At 42.2% G+C, this 17,249-nt stretch overlaps 1 protein-coding gene across 1 annotated transcript in view; it reads left to right on the top strand.

Moving 5' to 3' along the window:
* The window catches only part of uvrag (UV radiation resistance associated gene), a 95,600-nt gene that overhangs the window by 43,996 nt on the left and 34,355 nt on the right, over positions 1 to 17,249 (top strand). Inside the window, exon 13 of the mRNA XM_063487353.1 lies at positions 7,991 to 8,066. Within this exon, the coding sequence (XP_063343423.1) occupies positions 7,991 to 8,066 (76 nt within the window). The remainder of the gene's footprint in view (positions 1 to 7,990; positions 8,067 to 17,249) is intronic.

Below are 17,249 nucleotides of genomic sequence, written 5' to 3'. Positions count from 1 at the left end.
CACATTGTATCATTTTTTTTTTACATTTCTTTTTGTTCAGTCACGATGTTGACACAGAGCGTGGCAAATGATAAACTGATAATCTTAACTCATCTGGGGGTTTGCCAGGACCCTTTGTGTTAGTCAGGAAGCACAGAGGAGCAGCAGTTACAACAACGGCTAATGTTATGAAATTATTATTTGTGTGTGTTATGCTCTTGTAACTATGCATCAAGTCAGAAAAATAATGTAAAAAAAATGAGAAACAAAAAAACCCTCTGTGTTATGATAATTGCACACTCGGGGGACACGCGCTCAGGAATGTACATGCGTACTGACATTCCACACAAAGACCTTCCAATACGTGACAGACGTGGAGCGAGATTTGGCTGTAGTGCTGCTGATGGCCGTGGATGTCGTACTTTATTATAGAGTATGATGAAGTCCACAGTCTTGCTTACACTCATCAGCTCTTTACCTGTTGCCTCCTGGTTGATATCGGTGGAATATTTCAGTCAATGATCAGATGTTTGTTGTTTCTGGATTAATATTGATGCCATCATTTTGTCTCTTGTTGCGATGCTGAACAGATAGAGGCACTGTGGGAGAATTCATTTAAATACTCATCTGCAATAATTTTGCAGGAAAGCACCTATAAATTATTATTGCTTTTGCATTAAGGCCACCTGCATTAAGCATTGCCCATGCCTTTCAGTCACATAACATGAATGGATCAGTTGCTGTTATGTGGTTAACTGCGAATGAACACACATGGCCACCAAAAATACTGGCTTTGTTTTGTCTTTACATGTCTGCAGTGGAGGCACGCGTATGGAACTGATGTCACTGAGCACTGCCTCTTTCACATCCACATGTCACATAAAAAGAGGAAAGCATTGTGAGGAGCCGAAACAATTCAGTGGCTTAACATGTCAAGACAATAGAGAGACTCCCTGTGAGTCGCTTTACTCGTTTCCAGTCCTACCAAGCATGCTATTTACACCAGCATCCATCAACAACCTGTGGCGTCCATGGATATCGCAAAGACACAACAGTCCAACTTTGCTCTTTAGGTCTTACCGCGTGGGGCCATGCACTCCAGCAAACCCCACCCCCCTGCACACGTTAATGACTGCTGAGGCCCCAGTGGGCTGCAGACATACAACAAAATGATGTGTGGGGAGATGGAAAGCACCCAGCCGGGCTCTGAAAGTTTACAAAAAAGGGGTGATTAAAGTGTCGGAAAAGGCCGGCTAGTGGTGATAAGTTAGGTGGTGTGTGATCAGCTTCAGGATTAGCAAAGCCACTTTTAATAGCGTGCACATAGACACTTTGAGGTGTCTTAGTTGCACCTTCTGCTGTTAAATGGTAATTGCACTTACTTGGTTTTCCCTAAACAGCTAGTTTTACTATTTGAGCCATCTTTGTAGTTCTCATCAACATCTCAGTCTCAACATCTTCATTCATTCTCTACTGCAGCATTTTATAACTAGTGTGAGTCCAGATTGTGGTAGCTTAAATACACACTTCTGTTACTGTCCAGCAGAAAATCCTGCTCCTTAAGCCGTTAAGAGCGACGGCCAGAGCTGAGCAAGAACATTTTTCTATTGTCGCTGTTAATTTAAATGTTACAAGAAGCAGAGCTTTAGTTTGGTGAGAGAAGAATCTGAAAATATTTTACCTTGTGAGTTTGGTTAGATTACCTCATTCTTTTCCTCCTGTGGGTTAAAACAACAATAATAGCTACCTTTTATTACAAAGACCAAAATATTTTAGTCCAAGAAAATCAGACTGTGTTAAACTCCAACACTGGGCAAAGGCCAGAGTTTGAATCTGGCCCCGCAACAGTGTTTGAAAGCAGGGTGTGGAATATGACTGGACTGTTTAACGACGAGTATAATTTGACCTTTTCGGGGATCGCTGTCCTCTGGGTCAGAGATGTTCTCAAAAATTGTTGGACTTTTAACATGTTGCACCCACATTTGGTCTCGTGTTGAGCACAGTTCCAGTGTTGCTGATTGCGAGGGGGAGAAGGAGGGAGATGTGATCCAGATGTCCCGCATTTGATTGAGACCAGAGCCTGGCCATTAAAAAAACACGAACTGAGTCATATAGTTGTTCAACCAAAGCACTGGAGCGCATCAGCTTTTTTCTTTTAAACTATCGCTGGTTAGAGAAAAATCGATGTAAGTGGGATTTACGCATCGCTGCTTGCTTCAAATGTAAAACACAGAGCTGCTGCCAGGGAAGGGATACCAGCTGAAGACGAGAGGAACCTGCGAACACCAAGAAAAGCGGTTATTGTTCCAGGCCTCCAGCGGTTTCATGTCTCTTAACATGGACTATGTGAAGAGGAGAAGAGTGGGAATAACCCCCCTGCTGCTCTGCCTGCCTGAAGTTGCACAGCAGTGACAAGAAAAAGCAATGTGAGGCTAAACACCCGGTTTACAGGGTGACCTACGTTACTGGAAAGCATGCATGCCCACGAGAGGAGAGTAACCTTTTATTGTTCCATTTAAGTTGTTTCAGGATCAGTAAATAAAAGTTAAAAGGGCAGTTCACCCAAACGATTTAATAAAAAGAAAAACAGTATGCACCCCTGGTGGTTATTTTGCAAATGGAGTTGTGTTTCATTTTCTCCTGCACTTAAGCCCATTCAGTGCAGATGAAGAGAATGACATTTGGTCCTCCTCTAGATTCTCACTACAGTTTAAATGTGTTGGGAGATTTCGTGCATTTTAAATTGTGTTGTTATCCAGGATGAAACGAGTGTTCTGTCCAGTATAAAACGACACTGGGCTCCACAGTGACAGAAACAAGTAAACACATTCTCTTGGTATTATAGAATAAATGTTGTGGTTTCACTGGTGTGATACGCACATGTTCTGTAGTGGTTCGGTTGCATAGTTGCTGTATTCTTCATACAAGAGATGAATGAGGCGATCAACTTGGAAGCCAAGAGGGCTTAAATCAAATTTGAGAATGGCTCATTATTTAGGTACGTACGTCAACTACAAAGGCACCCGAAGACTGGACAGAGTGTTTACTTGTCTTCTGAGGTTTTCTCTCATATCACTCAAGGACAAAGGCAGGATTGGTATGTTTTTAATGGCTCTGAAGAAGTCAATGAGGCTCCTCTAGGTTGACAGCTGAGTTGCGTAAGCAGCCCTTCATCTTGGTGTCCTGCTGCTGTGAAGCCTATACAAGCACTTTTTATCCATTCTTCATTAAAAAGTTAATAAAAAGCATCTGTGCTGCATGTGTGATAGTTTTTGTTTTTGCCACACAAACAGCATGTCTGTAGAGATGCTCGTCTGTCTGATGGAGTTACCACGGTGCTGGAAAATTCTATAAAGTACAAGTGATGTTCATCGTCATACACAATATAACATTTTGGACTGGTGTGATGGTCAGCTCTCCTTGTTTTCTCGAGGGGAGCTGAAGAAGACAGAAGAAAATGAGGAAAGAGGAGTGTGTGGGGGTTGGGTGCCGGGGTCAGCAGACCCCTGGATATTCTTAAGAGCCGTGATGAAAACCCAGTGTGACAGAGCAAGCAGCCACCACATCACTCAGGAGACGCCTTAACGGCATTGACCAAGATGGTGAAATGGTTATGCCGGGGTCTTAAGTGCAGCAGTAGTCATTAAAATAGCATTCAGTGACAGATGCTCAGTGTAATAATTTCTCAGATATTGGAAATTACAGCTCCCGGTGATTTATAGAGTAACCGCTGCCATTAGATCTTTAACAGTTGCAAGGCAGGTATGTTTTTTTTTTTTTTTTTTTTTTTTTAAAGCAAGTCCAAATGATTTATGGTCCCTTGGCATTTGAAATTGCACATTAAAGACATTGTGAAACTTACAAGCAGCCCACACCACCATTTAAATACAGGTCTGTGAGCGCCGGCCAAGCCTCGGCTCCGGCATGTGAGCCAGATCTGTTGTTTTGCACATTTGGAGTATTAATTAGAATGTCTAAACAGGCAAGCCAACACATGTGGAGACTTCAGCCAGTGTATACATTTCAACGGGTCAGTCAGTCACTAGGAGCCTTCCCACCATATTCTCATGAGCCGCGCTAAAGCTACGCTCGACCACCCACCTGCATAGCTGTGTCTTCCTTATGTTCCTCCGTTTCATCCAGTGGACTCGGAAGGGGAGTGAGAGCAGTCGGTATACCAGAAAATGCTTAAATATACAGAGTTTGTATAGTTTGCACAGGAAGGGCCCTGTGACCTTGTGGCCCCGGTTCTCTAATTGGCTGCTTTTAATGCTTTTAACAAGGTGTCTATAGAGACCATCGCAATTTTGACAGAAAGAAAACAGAGCTCAGATGGACTCGGTGCCCCCTATTTTAGCTTTGTTATTGTTGTAAAATCTCCAGAATTCAATAGTTGTTTTAAACAGGCTTGTACATCTTTGTGCTGCAGGAACCTTACCTTTCCTCACTGCGAAAATCGCCCACAAATGTGGCCGTTTAACCGGAGGCTATAAAAAAACGTCATGTGCTGCTGACACCTGCTAGCAGGCCCCAGAGTACAGTACAGGCAGACAGTGTAGAGACACTGGTCGTGCATCAACCAAAGATGAAAGCATTATAAGTCAGCCTGCTATTAAAAGATCCCTGCACAGAAATAAAATGCAGGACAAGGAGTGAGTTTAAAAAGAAATGGACAGCAAGAGAGAGCAGTGAACCTTCCTTTGCTTCATCCCATCATTGTAACTACGTGTTTATTGGTTGTTTCCTTCATTTAACAAGAGTCCCAGCTTTATATTTGAAGGCTGTCTGTGGATAAAGGGTGTCTAGACCCTGCAGTTAAAAAGCTGGCAGGCTGGGGGCATTCATATAAAACCCGGGGACTTTCCTGTAAGATACTGCTTTTGTCTTTTTACAATGTCGTGGCTCCACACTTATTAATTACATATTTTCGGGTCTACACCCAGAGCCAGCACTTGCACATTAACTATCCTGTGGTTGGGATGCTCTTTAGATGAGAAGGAAAGAGAAGTACATTTTATTTAATTTTTTTTGCAGGGGGAAGAAATGTGACAGATTTACGTCTGCCCTCAAATCACTGTTATCCTTTGTAATCTTTTTTTTTTTTTTTTTTTTGTCGTCTGTCCGGTGCATCCAGAGTTGAATATTAGCTAAATGAAAGCAGATTTCATGTTTCAGTAATCAGTCTTTTGAATGCACCCTTAAGTGAGTGGGCGTGTTGATTACGGTGCCTGTCATTTTCAGTTTGCTGTGTTAGTTTCATAGACGTGAGCCTTCAGCGGTGCTGCCACTGAGGGGAGCGGGAGAGGGATGTGCTGACGGAAGAAACTGCCTGATCAAGGAAAGTGAAGAAATGTGCGGAGGACTGCTGGGAAAGAGAGGATTTGGTTTGATTTGCATGTAAAACACAATTAAACAAAAGAACCACGTACATTGTGCACGAGGTGCGAGAGGCAAAAAAAGGCCTGAGCTAACTTGAGATAAAACGAGAACAAATTGTTTGGAAATTCAGCGAGTAAGCACAACCGGTGCCGCACACAGGTCATCTCTGGGCCTGTTTGTGTGTCTTGATGGACAGACGGGGTACCGATTTGGCCTTTAGGACTGTAATTTATTTCATCCTGTTTAGTGCAGAGGACTGTTTCAGTTTATGTTGCCGGCTGAGTGATTAAAAACGGCATCCGGCCTCCTCTTACTCGTATGTCTCTCGCAGACACGTCATTTAGATTTTTCCTGTTGTAGCAGAGATAATGGCAATGGCAGTCTGTTCTCAAGGGCTGTTATTTTATACAGCGATTTCCTTTTTACCCTGGAACGAAATACAGCAAATAAGAACAAATGATTGAACGCTGGTGTTTCTGTTTGCCTTAAGATTTCTCAAGTCATCCACACTTAACGGGTTCTTTGTTTGCCCGACCACTCCACCGGGTTTTATTAAATTGTGCTTGCCGCTTTTTGTGTAGTCTCGCTGACGGACAAACAAACGGCATTAATTAAAAGTGCTCTCTAACTGAAGTTCTCCTTCAGCGCCTCCTCCCCTCGACTCGATCCTCCCCGCCGCTGCGGTGTAATAATATATTTGGCGTTACGGACGTCCCCGTGAGGAATTCCTGGTGTTTGGTGAACCAGAGTCTCTCTGCAGTGTGATTTCAGACACAGCGGACAGCAGTCATTAATCACCGCACTGTACGGGAGTGTGCGTGGTGCGTTTGTGCGTTTGTGTGTGTTGAAGGTAGCTTTGTTTCCCTTTCAGTCATGTTCATCAGCAAACAAATCCTATCTGTTTTTGGGGAAGTGATGTTGGCTCTGCCAGCAGTGCACAGGGAATGCCTGTTGTGTTGTTCTTCCTCTCCCTGTTAGTTATTTCCGAATGCTGAGATATGACCTCTGGCGTGTCGCCTTCTCTGCGGGGCCCTGGCTGCATGTTGGCGATACGGAGGTCTAACGAGTGACGGGCTGTGTGGCCCTCGGGCTACACCGGCACTTTTTCTTTGCCAGACTTTTGCAGCAACATCCTGTTAAATTTCATTTTCGGGGCTGCAACGATCTCCATGTGTTCGAGGTTTACTTCTCAACCTTCCCGGATTTGCAGTGCGATGCGTGAGTGAGGAGGTGTTTACAGTGAACGCTGCAGTCAGAATGTTGTCTGACATGTCCAGACAGCCGCAGATATGATGTAAAGCAAACTTTCAGGATGTGGATAAAAGCCAAATAAAAGAAAGAGAGCTGTTAAAAATCCCTTAGTTCTGTATGTTCTTGTTATCGAGAGGAAATGCTAAAACACGAATGTCATACAGTGAAATCTGGACGTATAATATCCTGTAAGCTGCAGAGTTTCTGCTGTATTTTTCTACTTTATTCCTGCACAGGATTAAGAACACCTCTGACCTCCCTGTGGCACACACACGGGAATACTATCATATAGACATGAAGCAATTAGTCACAGTGAGTGTGTATCGTAGGTTTTTTAGTTCTTTTACTTTTCCACCTTATTCTTTTAGTAAAGGAAAACATTTACACCTCAAGTAAAACGGCACAAGCTTTATTCATTTTTATCTTTACAACCTTGTTTATATTTGACTTGGCCTCTTATCAGCTCAACATGTAACATCTCAACTCTGCTGATGAATTTCATGAGCCAGAAAACGCTAAACCTCCTCCAAAGTTCACTCATATTTCCTCCCACATTGCTTCAGTGTTTGGGTGAGAGGTTAAGAGCAGACTTGGGGTTAGGTTCCTCCAAAGGTAAAGGTGAAGAATTTTGAAGGGCTCTTCAGATAAAGCTCTGATATGAATGTAGTCCCTGAAAGTATTCACAGGTTTGAGTATGTGTGTGTTTGCTCAGAGCAAATCCCTGCTTATTCTGTGGAGCTCGTTTCTCATTATGCTGAAGCCTCCTCAGTGGGAGATCAGGAGGCATAAGCACTTAATGACTGAAAGGGATGAGTCCGGCCTTAACATCCCGAACCGTATCTCTCTGCATGTCAGCGTATTCACCTCACTACCCCACGCCAGCACCCAAGGGCACCTCCCGGACCTCCTTCATGAGCATTCCCTGCATGTCCTACCTAAGACATGCGACTGGCGCCGATGGGACTTTCCCACCATGCTGAAAAGAAAATTTGTTCCTGTTCAGGGGCGGATAAACACGTTGTTTGGACGCCTCTGCTGTTTGATATTTCAGTTTAGCACAGTACGGAGGTGGCATCTGTGGGAAGGGATCATAGACTCAGACTTAGTTTCCTGAGCAATCTGCAAGTATCACCCAATGTAAACACTGCCGGCTACATTATCGGACACTTTCAACAATGCGAGTCAAATCGTTCCTGTGGCAAAGCCAGAGAGAACGAGGCTTTTGTTGACTTTTTCACATAGATGGAACTGTAGTATATTTTGATGTGTAGTATGGATATAATGTAGCCGGCTTGCAGACGTAGGGTTCTCTGACTGCCAGTACTGGATCACGTACAGTAAAATCCTCTTTAAGTGTTTCTTTTTCTTCTGCATTTCACAGATTCCCTTTGTACCCCAGAGGAGAGCGGTTTCATTTTGAATATGGCGTCTACTTACTCAACAAGAACATTGCCCAGGTAATACACACGCACTAAACATGTTTGCTGCCATTCTTCAATTTCAGCATTTATAGATCTTATTTAGAGTTGAAAACTTATTTAGAAAATCATACTAATTTGTAACTGTAAGTTGTCCTGCAGTTTCTAAAAGTTGCAAGTACCGAGTGCAGCGTCTCGTCCATTAAGTTTCACAATACGGCATTGAGTGTGTCGAGACCTGCTGTTGACATACAGGTGTTAATACATTCACACTCTGCCATCACTATAAAGGATGATGATATTATATCCATCTCATGTCGTCAAATTGTCTCATGAAAACAACAAAACCATTGTGTATTAATCCATCTCAACACCTGCAGACTTCCCCAGTCTGCCTGTTGCTCCCAGGAACATCTGGTTGGTCATTAACAAGCTTGATTGTTATTAATGGAGGTGTTAGTCATAAAAAAATTCCTGAAACAGCTGTAAAAGCCTTTTAGTCAGGCATCATTTAAATATTAATAAGTGCTGAATTATTGTGATCTATGTGGACTAATGTGGAATGAAGTTTTTACACCCTTGATGTAAAAGTAATGAATGATACTGTTAGTCAGTTGAAGAGACAGACATGCAAAGCTCGCAACGTACTCATCAACTCATTAACACTTTTAAATTAGTGCCAATTTACAAGTGTTAATCTGTGATTGTTACCTCTGCCAAGGAAGTTGTGTAATTGATTCAGTTTGTGTTTGTTAGCAGGGTTCCTCAAAGTTATGGATGATTTGCATGGAAAATTTACCAGATGTGCAATTTTGGAATCGAGCTGTGTGTAGATCCAGGAATAATTTATAATTCCAAGATAGGATGAAATTGGGCGTTTGATGTCATGTCTCACATGTCAAATTGAATGTTGTGAAAAATGTAAGTAAAAACAGAATGAGATGATTTGCTAATCTCATAAACCCATATTTTATTACCAGTCGAACATGGAAAACATTTCAGATGTTTTTAACTTTTAGCTCATTTTAAATTTGGTGGTAGCAGCAGGTCTCAAATTTGGGATGGAAAATAAGTGCCACTGAAAACAAACAGCTGAAAGAACATTTTGCAACGAATTGGTTGAATTGGCAGCAGCTCAGTAACACGATTTACTATAAAGAGCATCTTACAGAGGCTTTTTTTCAATAATCAGAGGTTCATTATTTTGCAGAAAACTCATATCTACAATACAAAGTAATATTTTGAGGACTTTGAATATCATCATGTATTTTTGTTGATCTGAAACATGCAAGTGTGAAAAATATGCAAAAAACAGCTTAAATCTTTTATATGCGACTGTATCTACTTAATAGCAGGAACAATTTATTATTGGTTTTGGTCTTTTCATGTGATCTGTTGAACTCTTGACCCGTCTCGGTTTATTGAAGTACATATAATGTGTTGACCTTAGTTACGCCCTCCAGTTATCCTCGAGTCATTTGGCACCGACTTTTAACAATTTGCATTCCACTCCCTGTTTTCCTCCTCGTTCGGCCGAGGATGACGGAGCTCTCCACCTCTTAACTGGGCCACTCGCTCTAACAGGTGGCTCACTTCAGAACGCGACGCACTGGGAGGTTTTAGTGTTAATGCTACACCACGAGCTTCTAGCCAGCAATAAAATCTGCCATCTTTCCAAAAGCATCGAAGAATAAGAAAATAAGCGAGATAAGAAAACATTTTAGACAGCAAAAGAAAATAAGTGCTGTCTAAAACCACTAAATGGAACTCACTGGTATTACCGTGTCATGTAGCTAAATGATGATTTGTGTTTCATGATTTCAGAAGGGAAGCTATTATTCACGTTAATAGCAGAATGCACATTGTTAGGTCAGTGTTCTTTGTTGAGTAATGCCAAACTAATCCAGCACTCATTCCATCACTGCTTGTCAGTCTAAGCGATCTCTTGTCAAAGGTGAAATATTAGCTAGGCTGAGGTTTGTATTTTTCTCAGGATTTTACTGTTTTGTAATAACTGTCAGGGCCAAACACATATGCACATGTTTGAGCACTCACATATGTACACAGTCATGCATTCACACTCGCAAAGCCTGGGAAAAGTTTGCAATAAAGCTCAGACAAGGTGTTACACATCTCCAAAGATGAACATATACAAGTATGCAAGTTTGTGTGCAGGATGTCTTATGTTCTGGATTTTAAAGGAAGATCATTTGGTGTGCAATCATCTCAGTTTAGTTTTTTTTTATCAGAGCCGCACATCGACTTTCTGTTTCACCAGGCTCAACCGCATAGTGACATCAGATGCAGCACAGCATGCTCTCTCCTGCTGAAAGTTTAATTTGCCCACTGATTGAAGGCACATGCAAGGATGGCTTGGCTGGAGGAGAAATATTCCTGATTGAAATCAGCTTATCCGTAATGCAAATATTGTCAAGTAATATTGTTGAATTTGTCGGTTCAAAATGTGGCAGTGATTCATAGAGAAGTCTTTTTGGGATTTCAAGAGTAAAGCGTATTCTTTAGACACATTCCTTTTGTAATCATGAAACTGGCCTTATATATGGTGCTTCAAAGGAATCTGGTCCACTGCAGAGGAACAATGAGTTCCAGACAGCTGGACGTCCTCACCAGTGTCCATGAAACCAATGCAGAAAGATTCAAATGAAAGGTTTGAATCCAGATGGAAGCCTTCAGCTACAGCACAGGTGGGCACATGTGCAGAGTGCACGATAACTTTGTAAAAAGAATCTGTGGAATGATGAATTAATAAAAAGGCGGCACGCCTGCTATTTGCCGATATGTAATGCTCGCAGAGCCTCATCTCTGCAGTAACAGAAGTCACTACACAATAAATGTAAGCCTTGCATGTAGATTCCCAAGTTCTCTGTGCTGCTGTGGCCTTTTGTTTAGGAGAGATCCAAACACTTTGTGTCTTTGCTTTTTTGACCTTGAGAAATGTGCTTCTAACAGCTCAGAGGAGCGTTACTATTTTTACAGGATAAAATTTCAGCTTTCGTTCAAAGCACTTTATTATACATTCCATGTGTGCGTCTCCACATTATGGATGAGTTATCAGCTTGACTCCAGAACAGTATGGTTGTGCCACATGAGTAGTTCAGCTCGATGCTGCGACTGTTTAAAACCTGAAAAAACTGAAGAAGTGGTAAACATGTCACAGTCAATAAAATGGAACGCTCCACAAACGGAGCTTCTTCCTGCCAGTTTGGCTGATTTCTGAACTCCACATTAAGCTGTTCACTTCTCTGAATGTAAGCTATCAGTTTTGTGGTCTCGCATCACAAAATTTCAGGGTTTAGGACTTAATCCCGGGAAATGCAGGCTTAACTCGTATGTAATGTCTTCTTTAAATCTAATTACAAGTCATTAACTGTCATTGTCAAGCACTTTATCAGCTGGCTGACTTTAACTTTTTACTTTTACTGCTCTATGTTTCCTGTCGAGGTTCTTATTGGGGCTTTTACTGGGAAATGGCTCATTTATTGACCCTACACTTTAAGCTGTGGTTTTCTCTGGCTAATATTATTTTCAAACAGACGGCTTTTCTAGTTGCAGCAGAGAGTCATTATTTAGATTGCGGTTTTTAAATTTTTCTTTGTGTCTTTGGAGGCCTCCTTGTGTTGAATCAGCCACGTTAAGCAGTCATGCACAGCTTGTCCAAAGTCTGGCTTTGCAGACAGCAGACAAGCAGAGGTCTGGTTTCACAGCAGGCCCGACTGAAGGTCTGATTGGCTGCTTTGGTGGTGACTGGACCCTGGGTGGGATACATTAGCTGTCCATCTACTATTAAATTGCCTTGTGCGGCCGTGTTTGAAAGTGATACAGTCGAAGCTGGCGAAGGATCTGCGCCATAGCGGGGCGGGGCGACCCTTCTTTGATGTGGCAGAGGGGAACGTTTGCTCCTATTGGGATGGAGAAGATGCACTGAGCATCCTGGACGTCAGCTGATAACAGGCTCCTGTGCTGCTTGTTCAGCTTAATTTGTTTGAGGATAAGAAGTTTGAAAGCAAAAAGAAAAAGCTATGAGGAATATTCGGGCTTTTATTTCCTCTTTTATTTCTTGTGCAATCAGAAAATATTGCAAAATTTGCAACGCCTGAGTGAGTCACAAATGTTTGTTTGGAAACTTTGCCATTTTTTGTTAACATGTATGTTTCCTCTTTTATTCCAAGCTGAGCCGATCCCCAAACCTCAGAGTTTGGAGAGGATGTGATGTGAGAAGATTTTTTTTCTCTCCCTTTGCTTGGCTGTTACATGAATGAATTACATGAAGGTTTTTTTTAATAGTATGTAAGTGGGCCTGATGTATCCATCTACAGGGAGGCATAAGTGTTAAATCTGCCTCTCATCTATACACAGAAAAAACCCACCAAGTTAGGGTGGCTGAGTGGAGCGGCTTATTGTCATGTGCTGCGTTTCCAGATTGCCAGCTTTATCCACCATGCTCTGTTTTGGGGAAACAGGCATGTGGGGCTTATTAGATGACAACTGATGCTACACAAAGGAGCCATGCTTTCAGCAGGAAGAGGTCAACACAACAGCTAGTTCTCAGACGCAGTGCTTGCTATATCATATTTTGTGGGCCTCAGGCACAGGAAACCAAGTATTGGGATTTAAAACACAGTAAATCTGTTGCAGCCCAAGCAGGTCACCCCTGGGTTCACCTTTATTTCTGTCTACAGGAGAAAGTCGCTTGTATTCTTCCACCTGCCAAGTCTCTGGGCAATTTCACACCATGATCTACAGGCAGAGTGCCATAGCGGTGGTCTGGGGCATACGTCAGAGCGCCTGCTGTCATTAAGAGCGGCAACTGTGGCTCCATAAAACACAGCTATGACTCATGGGGGAGCCTACTGCATTTAGTGGTTAGTGGAGGTGGCAGCAAGCGCAACACGAGCTGGTTGGCTGGTTATATTCTTGGTGAAGCTCCTTTGGAAAGGTTGTTTAAAATTACAGCAGTATACAAGAGTTGGTGTTTACAGTTGGATGATGGGAACGAGGCTTACAGGAAGTTGATTCTGCTTCATTTATATATGCTGTCACCTAGTGTGAGTTCCTTAACTTTGGATAAATAGTGAAATGGGAGATTTAATACTAAATATATTCTGAAAACATGTCAAACTACTTTTTAAAGTTAAGGATTATGAACATAAATCAGAGCATACAGTGTTGCGGTTGTGTTGTATGGTCCCTCTGTCACTCAGCCCCTAATAGTGAAATTTATATTTTGCTTATCTCAACCCTCCACAGCGAGCGTGTTTGGATAAAATACAACAGGGGAAATTGTCCTTTTTCCCTCACAGACACCGCTGAAACCAAAGTTAGTCAGAAGTCTGACAGATTTGTAAATAAAATGTGAGCTGGCAGGAAACTGGTCTCGTTTTGCCATCTTAAAAAAGAACATGGAAACGTTACTGTGTGTCTCATCAGCTTATGGTGAGGTGTGTGCAGGGAAACCCTTTGACCTCATCGGCTCTTTTGTTCATTGTTGCTCTTCTCTCATTCATCTCTGTTCAGTTCCCATGCTCTAGTCCAAGCTTTAGACCCTCCATCTCTTCGCCTCTGTGACAGAGTTTTTGACCCCAAATCACAAGAGATGGGACAAAATCTTGGCATAGCCCTCTGCTGCCATTAGCTCATGTGATTGCGCTTCGATAAAAACCATATGACCCACTCAAAGACACGCAGAAAGTGAGCATTGCACAGCTCCCTTCCACCTCATAACTCCCCTCCACCTCAGACTGAGTTGTCACGATGGTTAAAATTCTCCATGGGAAACTATCTCCAGCTATTACCTTATTTTCTTTAGTATTGCACATGTTGGAGATGGTACAGGTCGATGACTGACCGGGTTTTCCCTTTAAAGAAACAATGGGTGCACCGTATTTGCTCATGAACTCAGTTTTTCCATAGTTGACATTCCTCCGAACAGTTTTGTGTTTACTCCGTCTGCAAGCCTGTGATTCAGAGGTGGCGGTATACAATGATTGATTGTTTAGTAGTCACATGTAAATGATCAAAATGTGCGTTCTTGCTGCCCGCTTTTATGTTTATGTGTATGTATAGTGTAAATGCAGGGATTCTAATTTCAGTTTTTTGCCACATCTTGCAACATGTCCTCATTCTTAAACAAACTGAATAAAGTAGCAGTGGAACCCATATCCCGAGCTTACTTTGAGGCTTTTATGTTTATAAAGAAAAACAAAGAAAAAAAGACAACGTTTGGCAGCGATTTATCTTTCAGTTTCCGAGGCACTGCTTACACAAGAAAAGTCCTCCTGTATCTGGCCTTATCTGCAGTATTTATCCTTTTTTTCGCCTCTGCACAGCTCAGATTCCCTTGAATGAGAGCAGAAACTGGATCTTCAGCCTGTTTCTCCAAAGGATCTTTCTGAGAATTTGGAAGCGTTTTAGACAAAACTATTCTGTTTCCCTCAGAAATCCGTTGTTGTTTCTCCTCATCCAGCTATGACTTTGCGGTTTGTGAATCACTTTTTGGTGCGTACCAGAGAACATTCCCAAAAACAAAAAGAAAACTAGGAAGAGAAACGGCCGATTACATCTGCACTGTCCCCCCCTCCACCCAAAACAACAGCGATCATTCTCCGGTCCGGCTGCCTCAGTGCAGACCTCATCTCAACAAAAAGAGCCCTCGACGTTCAGCAATCGTAATGCAGCCCACTGTATGCTGTTTGTTTACCTGAACCCTGGACCGCGGCTCTCCAGGCTCTGCCACCATTTTTACTCTGGAACAGACGGGGCCTGGAAGTAATCAGGCCATTTCAACTGCCGGCTGCCACTCATTGTCTTCATCATTCCATATCGGCCACATCCGCTTTCTATTTCAAAGGCATTAATATGATACAACACATAATGGGCGGGACAGGCACCGGAGTACACAGCTCTAAATCAATCGCGTAGCCGTCACTTTCACCTTAACAGGAAAGAAGAAATGAGGTACTAGGTGACGTTCTGTTTTAGGCCAAGCCATAAACGTGTCTGTTCTCCTCCAGGCTGGTGAACAAGAGCTTGAATCGCTAAGCTTTGAGCATCATTTCCCACATGGCCACATGCTATACAAATGTTGGATAATCATCCCCTCGTATCTAATAGAGGAGAAGTTATTGAGCCAAAGTTTAACAATGTGTTATGCATTTAAAGGCCATTAAGGTGCCACTTTTAACAACATCTCTTTACTCCACTTCATTATTCTACTTTGTTTATCACATTTCAAGTGAGAAATTCTTCCTGGCAGCTTATAAGCAGGTTCAACTGAGAGCTGTATGGATTGTATAATGAAATTGCCAACAAGCCGAGCTGAAGCGAAAAGGTCGAGTCTGTAACCTGCACTGCTCCGTGATCTCATTTGGATTGTGCTTTGTATGTGTTGGACAAATAATATATGAATTATAACAAGAACAGAGTGTTTGCAATTTTGTGTGAAATAATGCAGATTGTAGTTAAATTGTTGCGCTTTCGTGTTGTGTCAGACAGAAACGACTTTGGATTATTGGAGCGACTGCCTGTGTTGTTTTTTATTTTTTATTGTTTTGGGCACATTTAATTTGTATTATGATAAAAAATCATTACTCACCCTCCTAGTTGAATGACTCAGATTACTTAGAAAACATTTGATTAGCATTATTCCTTACATCAAGGTAATCGATATATTGATCGAACACTCTTAGGAATAAGGTGTAACACATCGTCTGAATGTTTCACCTTCTGAATTGAAAGCATTTGAATAAAATGAAGTTAATGATGTGGGAAGAGTCCAAAGGTCACATGAAAGCAGGGTTCTAACCAAACTTTAATTTGTCTTTTACTTTTTGTCTGTTACATTTATGTGTGCGTGTTCTTGCATGTCTGTCGTAAAAAGGAAGCAGCTATATTCACTGCTGCCGTCTTGTACCAAACTGAACGGATGTTTTGCCACATGAATTGGGAGCTGCTAGCGGTCTATCTGCAGGAGATGTGAAACTTGATCATCTCACTGCTACAGAACCGGAAGAACAGCTACTGAGAAATTACACCAGTTCTTCTAATGTTTGAAGTAGAGGCTGTGGGGGAAGCTCCTTTGTGGATTAGTTGTTCTGCGTTTCTCTGGAAAGCCATATTCAAGCTATCCATTAACCAAAGCCAGACTTTAATGTACACCCCTCTTTGCCCTTGGGTTTTCGTAGCCTTACTGTGTGGTCCCTATTTTCCATCACAAACTTTTGTTGTTAGCTACAGCTTGCATCCACTGCCACTTATTGGCCAGAGAGAGTTGTTGGCGGGACCCTTTTTACAACCCAAAGTGGGAGCACCCGTTTCTATAAACAGATATTTACCATATCCTGCTGTGCCATGGAGATTGCGATAGTTTGGCTGTGGCGTTTGATGTTCTGCGCTCAGATACCGTTTTTGGGAATTGATAGATGCTCCAGAGCTGACCAGGACAATGAAGAAAGCCACCTTTGTAGTCTGTCAGCTCTAACTTGCCTCGAGATTTACAAGCAGGTCTCAGACCACATTTCTAAGTGTATGTCACTGTTCTGCGGTTTCCACTTATGGGCGTGTGTACGTAGTGAGGCTGTCACTGCACAGCGATTATGCCTGAGCTCTGAGCTTTTATGAGAATTCCTCTGGACAGCCACCTATGACTTTATGAAACACTTAAATTCGTCTAATTGAATTTCCACATTTCGTGGTTGGTAGTTCTAGGTTTGTCCTTCGCCGCAAAGAGGTACCACAGGAGCTAGTTCCACTACAGAGAAGAGTAAAAGTAAATGTTAATCCTGTCTGTATATAAGGGAAAGTCAGTGATTGGAAAGAATTCCATATGAGGAGCAGTACTGAGATTTTTTTTTTTTTTAAGCCCCAACCAGTGTCGTGTCTCTAGTTAGCAAAACGTTGTGGCTTTGACTACGTGCAAAAACTGATGATGTGTAGGCTCACTCGTTGGGCGGAGGGGGACCTACATGTTGTCGAGTAATTTGCATAAAGAATTTTAAATAATAGGTTGAGATCCGCGGATGATAAGCAGCGATCTTGTGCCATGTTTCATTTGCTTTTGTGTATCATCCTTTATAATCAATCGGTGCAGTCGTGTTATGGTTATCTTAAAATGTATTTTTCCCACAGGTCAGGCTGTGGATCTTTTTTGGCGCGGCGGTCTAAAAAACGAGGGCTTTGCTGAGATTCTGGGTGTTTAGAGAGTGT

This window comes from Pelmatolapia mariae, linkage group LG10_11 (genome assembly GCF_036321145.2).
Source record: "Pelmatolapia mariae isolate MD_Pm_ZW linkage group LG10_11, Pm_UMD_F_2, whole genome shotgun sequence".
NCBI classification, from domain to species: Eukaryota; Metazoa; Chordata; class Actinopteri; order Cichliformes; family Cichlidae; genus Pelmatolapia; species Pelmatolapia mariae.
The sequence above is the reverse complement of the archived record's forward strand: the minus strand, read 5'-3'. Positions and strand labels throughout refer to the sequence as shown.